The sequence below is a fragment of the Mus pahari genome, chromosome 4, assembly GCF_900095145.1.
Source record: "Mus pahari chromosome 4, PAHARI_EIJ_v1.1, whole genome shotgun sequence".
In the NCBI taxonomy this organism is placed as follows: Eukaryota; Metazoa; Chordata; class Mammalia; order Rodentia; family Muridae; genus Mus; species Mus pahari.
This window is the reverse complement of record NC_034593.1, coordinates 132929271-132940731: the sequence shown is the minus strand read 5'-3', so window position 1 is coordinate 132940731 and position 11461 is coordinate 132929271. Positions and strand designations below refer to the sequence as shown.

At 41.5% G+C, this 11461-nt stretch overlaps 1 protein-coding gene across 1 annotated transcript in view; it reads right to left on the bottom strand.

Annotated features, from left to right (window-relative positions):
* Positions 1-767: 767 nt before the first annotated feature.
* Col24a1 (collagen type XXIV alpha 1 chain) overlaps positions 768-11461 on the bottom strand; it is a 256021-nt gene continuing 245327 nt past the window's right edge. The window contains exons 57-60 of the mRNA XM_021196980.2: positions 10822-10834; positions 10398-10507; positions 7138-7353; positions 768-2213 (exon numbers count right to left, since the gene is read on the bottom strand). Coding sequence (XP_021052639.1) covers positions 2067-2213; positions 7138-7353; positions 10398-10507; positions 10822-10834 — 486 coding nt within the window. The 3' untranslated portion in view covers positions 768-2066. The remainder of the gene's footprint in view (positions 2214-7137; positions 7354-10397; positions 10508-10821; positions 10835-11461) is intronic.

The following is an 11461-nucleotide window of genomic DNA, read 5'->3' as shown; positions in this document are numbered from 1 at the left end:
TGAACTGGGGACAAATGTCAAAGCTATAAAAGTAGAATTGTAGTGTGGTTTTGAGTCATATTTCCCGAGTGATGACCAACCATGAACGTCTTTTCACTGACTGGCACTTGGCACATCTTCTTTGGAAAATTGTCATTTTTGAGTCACTTTCCTCTCTTTAAAGATTAGGTTGTTTTAATGTTGTTGAGTTACATATAGCATTAGCCACTTTTTATATACCAACCCTCCATTAAATATGAATACCAGCATTTTCTACCATCCTGTGGGCTGCTTCTTTGCACTTTTGATAGTGTCATTTATATTCAAGTTTTCTTTAAATGTAGTCCAACTTATCTAAGATCTTCTCTTAACTGTGTTTTTTGGTATTGTTCCCCAAATTATCATCCAATCAGATGCTGCGAAGGTTTTCTTCACTTGCCCCAAGAGCGCATTTTAGCTCTGATCCCAGGTGAGCTGTTTTGTACCACCAAAGAAAGAAACTGTCTACCTTCTGTCCTGGCAGGCAGCCACTCAGTTTTCCCAGCCCCTTTGGTGAGAACACTGCCCTTTGATGGCATTGACCTTGTGTTGGAAATCACCCACCATCTCTTAGACCGTTGCTGTTTCTGTAGAGATGTATGGGAAACAGACCCCTAGGCCCCTTCAGTAATCATATCACATATTTTCTAACACTGAAAATACGTGTAGTATGGAATTGCAGAGGCGTTGCTATGTGTAATACATGACTACGGTAATAAATGGAGACAGACAAGAATCATTTAAAATGATTTAAAGCACCTCTTTATTATAGACAGGTAAATCTGGTTTGCTGAGGTTAACAGTATGCTTGTAACAGACGAACAACAGGCTCGTTCATACAGCAAGAGTCATCTTCTTTACTATTGAAGTAACATTTTTCTCTGATAACAAGGAAAGACTGAATGGGCTGAGCTTAGTTTTAGTGGAAAAAGAGTTCCTCATGTACAATATTGCTTCAAAGACTATAAAATTCTTTTAAGCACTAAAATTTTATTTCAGAACAGTGAAAGAAAAAAATCATTGAGTACTACAAAGCAAATATTTTCTAAAAGCATAAATATAACATTTTATAATTTAAAACAGCAGCAAAATTTCCAAAGGATTGCCTGGATTAAAACTTTACACAATATTTATATATATACAAAATATCATTCCAGATGATCTTGGAGTTTTATAACAGTATATCACAAACACCAGTTTCTAATCCAAACCTCCCACTGGACTTAGGTGGCCTGAAGTACTTTTTACAGCAATTTAAAGAAGAAAAACAACAGAAGAAAAGCCCCGGGTCTCCTGTGTATACACATGAGTTACAGCATGCTGGCTTTGATTCCATGTGCCCAAAGATAATTTTAAAATAAAATAAGGACCTTGCATAAATAACTTTACTAGTTATTAAGCATGAGACCAAACAAATAGAAATAAGTATTAACAATCAAGACATATTTTTGATGTAACCAGTACATACACTCTTGATAACGAAGATGAAGAAATAAAATAGTCTTATGACAGCCGCAGCACCCTGTTTTGGGAGACAGCACCAAGCATCACCAAAAGGAAACACAAAAGAGGTAGTGTGCACCACTAAGATTTTATATGCCATGGGGGGACCTGAACACAGCTTAGTGTTTGGGACAAGAAGGTGCAGCAGACTGGCTTGTAAGTTTCAGACAGACACATCCCACTGTTTGGAGCACTATCCAGTACTGCTCCGCGGGGCCCTGCAGCTCCAGCTGCCTCATGGGACAAAAGCACAGGAAACCCTCAAGAGTTCCAAGTCTATACAATTTCAGTTCTAGGGAGTTCCTTATGAACACTCAGATCGATAAAAACAATTTAAGAGAATTAAATACATTATCAGTCATAGTCCTTTAAAAATGCCGCCATTTCTCCTTGGGAGGAAATTATTTCTTCCTGAGATTTCTTAAGATTTAGCCCCTGTCCTTTTCTTTCCCCTACATTTCATAAGGACATTACCTTTCTGTTTACATTTTCCTCTCTGCAATTACTTGACCAACAGCATGACATTCCCTGCTGACCCCGGGGCCTTAGAGAAAGCACACGGAATTGCTTTCAATGTAGCGCTTTTGCTCAGTTCCAAGAGGAGGAAGGTTTTGGACTTCAGTCACAGGAAGCTGATTAGGATTCTGGGTGTGAAAAAGGAATTTCGCCTTGTGCCAGCTGCCATCCTGAATCTGTAAAAGAAGACCAAAATGCTTTCATATGTAACTGCCTTTCCAAGGAGTCCAAGGCAGAGCTCCACAAACAACACCCTTCATAGACAATGGGGAATCCTTTCAGATGTAGAGACACAGTGTTGCTAGCTCTCAGGGTGCATGAGGGGAACCTCAGCAGCTTGAGACTCTTTATATACCGCTCAGATTAATAAGCTACCTGCCATGCTAACACAGCACCTTAAAAAAAAATACTTAAAGACAAGGTAATAAACTCAGGCTGGCTTTGAGCATACGGTCCTTCTGCCTCAGTCTCCTGAGTGGTTAATGCTGCAGACCTGTACCACCAGACCCATTGTGGTAGTGTTAACTGTCATAAGACTCAGGAATCATCAGGGACACTGACCTCCGATCACGTTAGTAGGACATTATCTGTATCACATACATTGAGTGAGTTGGGAAGACCTGCCCACAGTGGGTGGCAGTGTTTCATAGACAGAGTCGCCTGGACTACACATGACAGAAAGCCAGCTGAGCACTAGCGTTCCCTGACACTGTGAATACATGTGAGCAGCTCTGACCTGTAACAAACCTTTTCTTAAGTTGCTTGTGCCAGAGTGTTTTATTACAGCATCAGGAAAAGAAACAGACACCAGGCTTCCTTTCTCTGCAATAGCATTGTCTTCTAATTTTCCTGCCAGAGGCTAATGCCAGCCTCTGCCTGTGATGTCTGTGGGTCACTGTAGCAGACAGGAATTAGAAGTCTGCAGGATTCCCAATAAGGCTCTGACCTATCTGTACCTTTTTCATGCATCTATTTCTCTCTCTCTCTCTCTCTCTCTCTCTCTCTCTCTCTCTCTCTCTCTCTCTCTCTCTGTGTGTGTGTGTGTGTGTTAAGTCAGTGGAAAACCAATGAGAGTTAGTTCTGTTCTACCACATGGGTCCCAGTGATTAGAATTCATTGTCAAGTGTGGCAGCAGGACATTAACTGCTGGCCATCTTGCTAGTTCCCTCTCCTTGTTTTTCTTCAGGGTGGTCATTTTTCTTGAGTGAAAGAAGACTGATTATCACAGTCTCTATCTATAAGTAGCTGATAACTAGGATTGTCTCAGTTAGATGCAGTTAAAGGACAATCATACGGAGTCGTTTTGAGCTTCCATCCCCTCTCCAGTTCTGGAGTTTTCTACTTGTATGGCTTTATTTTTTGTCCTTTCTAAGCCTTCTGCTTCTTGCATTACTGAAGCTTCTGCTCTTTATGATAAATGTTATGGTCAAAAGCTGCCGTGAAATGTTCTGTGTTAAATATTCAACACGAGAGAGCAGAGACACACGATTGCTGAAGCTTTTTAGTCAGAAGCCAAGCCAAGTTACTTGCTCAGAGTCTTGTCAAGGTCTGAATTTTAAAATCTGAAGGCTCTTTAGTAACTATTTAAGCTAATATCTTCACGTTCAAGCCAAGACCATTGAAGTTCACCAGCAAGTTATTTGTCTGCTGTCCTAAGGCTGCCATGATAACCAGACCTAGAACTTGGAGAGACTGTGAGATGCAATCACTAACCTGTCAAGCAGACACTGAACTTGCAGCTGCCCTTTAAGCATAACTGAGTGAGCTGTCATTTCTAATTTCATTACAGTGGTTGGGAAACACAAAGGTGACTAACTTAGCCCTGACATCTGAAGTAAACAGCAATCTGACCGGGAAGCAGAGACATAAATAAGTAATGCATAAAAGATCATGCATGGTAAGGGTAAGACACAGCACACAGAGAGAGCCCGCCTACATTAAGGGCAAAATACACTGCAGATGGAGACTCTGTAGAGCAAGAGCAAGATAGCGCACACAGAGAGTGTGTACAGTGAGACCAAGATACATGGTGCAGTCAGACGTGCATACTAAATTCTTTATTGCTAGAGAAAACAGGAAACGTTTTATGAGCTTCAGAATTAAGCTGGGTCTTAAAGAATGCCAGAAACTTCCAGATGGTGAAAGAAGTTGAGAATTGTCCTGCAGAGAAAACATGACAACAATGGAAAGTCAAGGTGACCACAACAAATGCCCTGGACCAAGAACAGATGGTGAAGTATTCGGTTGTGACATTGGCCTAGCACAGGGCTGGGAACACCACCTGGAAAAAATGGCAGTGGAAGTTTAGGCAATGAGGCTTTCCTCACATCTTATTTGTTTGTCTGAGAGATGTCTTAGGTAGCCAAGGCTGGCCTTGAATGCCTGATCCTTTTGTCCCCACATTGTAACTGCTGAGTTTATATTCTATACGACCAAGCCTGCCTTGGACTAATTTTTCTTTATAAATGTAAAGATTAATAAAATAATTTATGTAATAAGTGGCCAATTACAGCATAAAACTCAATAATGAGTAGGAGTTGTTGTGGTTGGTAAAGTAATAAATAGATCAGTTTGGCCATAGGATACAGTAGCAGCCAATGAAAGTCTAACCCAGAAAGTAGGCTGGGGCCTGCCTGACTGGGGTTGAGCTCACTGATGCTTAGATTGTGTCTCAGGGGTGCTAATGAGCCACTGACTGTCTCTGGGGAGGAGTAAAGGTTGCATGGATTTGTTGGGGATACTGACTGTGATGGTTGGTATATGCTTGGCCCAGGGAGTGGCACTATTAGGAGGTATGGCTCGGTTGGAGTGGGCGTGGCACTGTGGGTGTGGGCTTTAAGACCCTCATCCTGGCTGCCTGGAAACCAGTATTCTGTTAGCAGCCTTCAGATGAAGATGTAGAACTTTCAGCTGCCCCCTGTACCATGCCTGCCTGGATGCTGCCATGCTTCCTGCCTTGACAATAATGGACTGAACCTCTGAAACTATAAGCCAGCCCCAATTAAATGTCATCCTTATAAGAGTTGCCTTGGTCATGGTGTCTGTTCACAGCAGTAAAACCCTAACTAAGACAATGCTCTTTTCAAAGAAAGAGAATCTGAGAAATCCACTTTTGACCATTTACCTATGAAAGGAAACATTATAAAAAAGATGGCCTCCAGCCGGGCATGGTGGTGCACGCCTTTAATCCCAGCACTCGGGAGACAGAGGCAGGTGGATTTCTGAGTTCAAGGCCAGCCTGGTCTACAAAGTGAGTTCTAGGACAGCCAGAGCTATACAGAGAAACCCCGTCTTGAAANNAAAAAGTCAAATATTAAGTGGAACAGTCCACAATTGCATTCATCTTTGTATAAGAATTAGCAAAATCAAGTAAAGTGACAGTTCTATGACTTCCCTCCCATGCATTAGTAAGATCTAGAACCCCAAAACATGAAATAAGTATATTTATGTGCATGCAATATCAGTCAGTTGACCAGGTGATCTCCAATCCATCTGTTCATCTATTCAGATGCAATTATTTTATCCAAGGAGTAAATCAATGCATTAACATTTTACACGTAAAAATCCTTAAGTAGGGGTTGAAGAGATCACTCATCAGCTAAGAGCACATACTGGAGGGGGATTGCAGCCCCATAGGAAGAACATCGGCTGGTCAGACCACTCAGTGCTCCCAGGGAATAGACCACCAACCGAAGAGTGTACAGGGAGGGATCCATGGCTTCAGATACTTGAAATGTAGCAGAGGACAGCCTTGTCTGACATCAATGGGAGGGGAGGCCCTTGGTCCTGTGGAGGTTTGATGCCTCAGAGTAGGGGATGCTAGAGCGGTGAGTCGGGAGTGGATGAGTGGGTGGAGGAACACCTCATAGAGAAAAAGGGGAGGGAGGAGAGGGGGTATGAGATGGGGGTTCATGGAGGAGTAATGGGGAAGAGGGATATCATTTGAGATGCAAACAAATGGAATGACTAATGATAATAAAAAGGAGCGCATCCTGCTCTGGCAGAGTTTGGCTTCCAGCACCCACCTCAGACAAATCACAACTGTCTAGAATTACAGCTCCAGGGGATCTAAAACTCTCTTTTAGCTTCCATGGGTACTCACCCACACACGGCACACACAAACACACAGAGATACACACATACACACAGTTAAATGAGGGGCTGGTGAGGCCGCTCAGTAGTTGAGAAAGCTTGCATCTTTTGCAGAGGATGCTGGTTTGGTCCTTAGTGCCCACATGGTAGCTCACAACCATCTGCAACACCAGGTTCAGGTGATCCAGTGCTCACTCTGACTTCAGAAGGCACCAAGCGTACATACGGTGCACATACATATATACAGTGCACATACACATATACAGTGCACATACACATATACAGGCACATACATATATATAGTGCACATACATATACACAGTGTACATACATATATACAGTGCATATACATATATACAGGCATATACATATATACAGGCACATACATATATACAGTGCACATACATATATACAGGCAAAACATTCATACACATAAAAAAGTTCTTAAAAACAAAACAATTTTTTAAAAAGACATTAAAAATCCAAGAGTAAGCTGCACATAGTAACACTTGGGAGACAGAGGCAGGGCAGGTGGATCTCTGTGAGTTCAAGGTCAACCTGGGTTACATAACGAGCTCAAGGATATCTAGGACTTCATAGAGAGACCCTGCTTCAGAAAATGAAACAAAAATCTGATATTGTCTATTAACATAACAAAATTTTACTGAGATATCTATCTGTATATGTATATACATATACAAATATGATACATATATAATATGATACATATATTTATCTACATATGTAGATACATATACATATGTACATATGTATACACATATATACACATATATGTATGCATACATATAAACATATACATACATACACACACACACACACATATATATATATATATATATATATATATATATATATATATATGATTACTTATTGAAAACATAGGTATGCCAGGGACTTTACAACAGCACTCTTCTGTAGTTTCAGTCTGTAAGGAAAGACCTTCATTCCTCATTTTGAGCCACATTTCTAAAAGTGCTGTTCTCTTACCTTGCAGTCATCTGAGAGGACCTGTGGTTCAAGTAGAGTGTTTTCTTCAAAAATCTGACCATTCCATCCTTTGAAACTGACAGGCAACTCTGGACCATCCGCCCGTGTGCTGGTCCACCTCGGGGTGTTGAGACAGTGAATGGTGATGGTGTGGGTGGCTTCTGAGCTCAGCAAGTGAAGGAAGTTCATCTGTACTTTGCCGACTCCAAACTCCAACTAGTGTCATAGAAACAAGAGTCATTTCATAACACATGTGATTTAGAAACATCTGATAAGGGGAAACTTATGGAAGGGCTGCTTGAGAAATTTGGAATCTGCATGCCATGTACTGGCTGGCAGACGTTTAATTGCTGGTTTCTGGTGGGGGAGTGAAGACCTGTGATTCTGATTATCAGGGCAGAAACACTGCCATCAGGCTACCAAGGTGGTGCCAGTGGGCAGGGACCAGGAAAGGATGTTGACAAAAGTTTCTTGTGAGTATGTGTGAACTGACCGCAGCATACTGTTAGGCTATTGTATATAATAAAATAACTTTTACAATGTTACCCTAAATACAGTAATAACTGTTATTTTCTTGGCACGATGCTATAATCTGCTTCATTATAATCTTCATTTGAAATTAGTTTGGTGTGAGTTCCAAAAAGATAGGATATAGCTTTGGGAAAAGTAATTTGGTTGAGTAATTTTAATTTTTTGCCAAATCCTAAAGTAGTTGCAAATGGTAAGACAGAAAGAAATGTTTACTAAGGGAAACAATGTATCAACAAAGCCTAACTAATAAGATGAACAGTTCAGGGAAAAACAGGAGACAGCAAGTCTGACTACCCAGTCCCACATAGGGAAAGAGACGTAAATGTTTCTTTTTCCCTACTCACCATTACCACCGCTACCACTATCACCATCGCCACCATCACCAACATCACCATCATCACCAGGATCATTATCACTGTTAGCATAATAGCCATCATCATCCTCATCAACATCATCATCAATGTCACCACCATCACCACCACAACCATCACCATCACAACCATCACCATCATCACCATTTGAGACTTATTCAAGGAGGGCTACAGGCACAATGTGAGTTGAAGTGATTGCTGTTAAGAAATTTTTGTTTGTTTGGCTTTTGTTTTTTTTTGAGACAGGGTTTCTCTGTATAGTCCATCTACAAATGTAAATTTAGAAAACTATCATTTAGGAGGCAATTATGCTGCAAGACAGCAAAGCAATAGTAATGAGAGAGGAAACCCCCAGGGAGAGGCTCAGCTCTGCGGCAGAGCACTGGCTTAGCAGCCGTTAGCCTTACATCTGAACCCCACAGCTCTGTGGCAGAGTGCTGGCCTAGCAGCCCGATAGCCTTACATCTGAACTCCAGGCACAAGCGCCAGAAAAGGAAAATCAATGTCAAAACAGAAATCACAAAGAAAGCAGATCAAAACAAAATAACAAAGAAAAACTCCAGGAAGAGAAAAAATACGTGTGAAATTGAGGTACCAGGACTAAAGCATGGGAGGGAACTCCTTAGGAGTGTTAAAGTTTAAGTAATTTGACTTTGCTTTTACAATCTGGGTACCAGCCTTGCTCAGGCGTGGTGGCCTGTTGGTTACATAGGGGTGTAGCACCCACTTGAGAGGGATATTAAGAGGCTGAGCTTGGTAGGTTTTGTAATTGTTGAAGCCTGATGAAGCAGTCAACAATTATTTTCTTTTCAAAACCTTGACTGTAACTCTTTTGGGATATATTTATTAATATTGTTTTGGTTCTGGTATTAGTAGTTTTACTATTCAACGTTAATAAATTTTCGTGCCGAACACACACACACACACACACACACACACACACACCACACCACACAAAACACACAACACAACACACAAAACTAAACCGAAACAAAAAAACAAAAAAGTACCACAACTGTAATTTTCCACCCTGTCCGATGCAGTGGAGCAAGCCCTCAGTAGCCCGTCATTTCATCTCCAGGGTGTTCCTCACATACTTTCCTGACTGCTGCTCCTTCTATCATCTATCACCAGGACAATCATCGGTTCAGTCATGGAAGCAACTACACATTGTTCACTGTTCCTACCTCGTTTGTTCAACATTTCCCTTCTTTTATCTCTTGTCTATAAAAACCTGTATGAAAATCCTCAGGCAACTTCCTGGGCATTGAGGGCAAGGGTGTGGACAAGTGTTTTATATAGAGAACTACACTAGTGTGTCTGCCTCTCTTCTGTTAGGAGAACACGGATCCTCTAGGGGCAGAACAGTGTGCCTTCCTCTGAGATTTCCTACTATAAAGCCACGCTCAGCAAAGGGGAGCGGCCCCACAGAAACCAGCTGCGGACCACGCCTTCCCATCTTCTAAAGATGGGCAGAACACATGTGCTAGCTCTTTGCTAACACATGAGAAAACACTTGAAGCCAGTTTAATCAGAAAAAGAACTACAATTTTGATTTCAAGGTGTTATAAATAGAACCAGGCTTTGGGTTTTTAAGATACTTGTAACTGTTACTGTTGTATGAAACAAAACCCACATTCACTCTTAATAGTGCATTTTCAGAATTAATCTTGCAACTTAAAAATAGTATTCAGTGAACTTTTGCAGGAGGTTGTTTTATGCTGATCACTGGAATGCAGCAAGCTTTTGTAGAAAGGTTCCTTTACTGACAATACAATTTTCAACAAAGTCGACGGTTGTGGCTGTAGACTGTTCCTCAGAACAGTGCAGCTGGTTGGAAACTGTCCAAGGTCTGTATGGATTTAAAAACACAACACTGTGCTCCACACACTTTAGAGAACTGAAGAAACAAGATCCATGGAGCATATAACACACAATCAAACTGTCAAGACAAATGGCAGTTATCTCTTTTTGGGACTGGAGATATGGCTCAGTGGTGAAGAGCAACTGACGCTCTTGCAGAGGACCTGGGTTCAATTTCCAGAACCCAGATTGTGGCTCACAACCATTTATAACTTCAGTTCAGGGGATCTGAAGTTATGAATCTTTTCTAACCCTTCCAGGGACCAGATGTATACATGTTGCACACACATATACGCAGGCAAACATTTCTATGTATAATGAAAATAAATCTTTAAAATATTTTAGCAATGAAAATATTTCTCACATATGATAGAGAATGATGAAGGGCAACGTTTAAATTTCGCTCTTAAAAATCAGCAATTATATGAAGGCATTAAGAAAGATCCTGTTAACAAATAAAATACACAAGCACATGTGCTAAAATCCAGTACACACCTTTGTCACAGAAACAGGAGATAGACATGTCTGGCCTCCAGCACTGAAGTTGCAGAAAACCTCAAAGGCATCTGAGGAACATCCAAGATTTGGGTCAATCCAGTATTTTCCTATCAATTTACAACAAAACACAAAGTTATTTCAATCTCATACTAAACTATATGAACGTATGTATTGTCACATCTATGAACAAAATCTCCCGGAAAGAAGCTATGTCTGCAGGGAATGATTGGCTGATTAGGATTTCAGTACAGGGGAGAGATTGGAGTATTTCAAGTCCAGATGCTAATCTCATGCTCTTGGGCTCGTTCTAGCCTTGCCAGAACAGCCATTCCTTGCCTACCTCTGTGTCTGGACTAATGCCTTGTGACTAACAGATAGAAACCTTTAGAATCCATTGACTTAGCAAACCATTAGCCTCTACCAAGCCAGAAGAGCTCAAAGGAGCAAGAGAGACAGAGGGCTCACACCAGGCAGCAGCAGGGGGAGCCAATCTGATGTCGTCAGTTTTTTTTTCCTTTATTAGATATTTTCTTTATTTACATTTCAAATGCTATCCCAAAAATTCCCTATACCCTCCCCCTCCTCCTGCTCTCCTACCCACCCACTCCCACTTCTTGGCCCTGACGTTCCCCTGTACTGAGGCATATAAAGTTTGCATAGCCTAGGGGCCTCTCTTCCCAATGATGGACAACTAGGCCATCTTCTGCTACATATGCAGCTAGAGACACAAGCTCAGGGGATACTGGTTAGTTCGCATTGTTGTTCTATCTATAGGGTTGCAGTCCCCTTCAGTACCATGGGTTCTTTCTCTAGCTTCTCCACTGGGGACCCTGTGTCCCATCCTATAGAGGACTATGAGCATCCACTTCTGTATTTGCCAGGCACTGGCAGAGCCTCATAGGAGATGGTTATATCAGGGTCTCCAGCAAAATCTTGCTGGCATATGCAATAGTGTATAGGTTTGGCTGCTGATGATGGGGAGGATCCCCAGGTGGGGTAGTCTCCGGATAGTCCATCCTTTTGTCTTAGCTCCAAAAGTCCTTGTGTCACTTCCTTTTTTT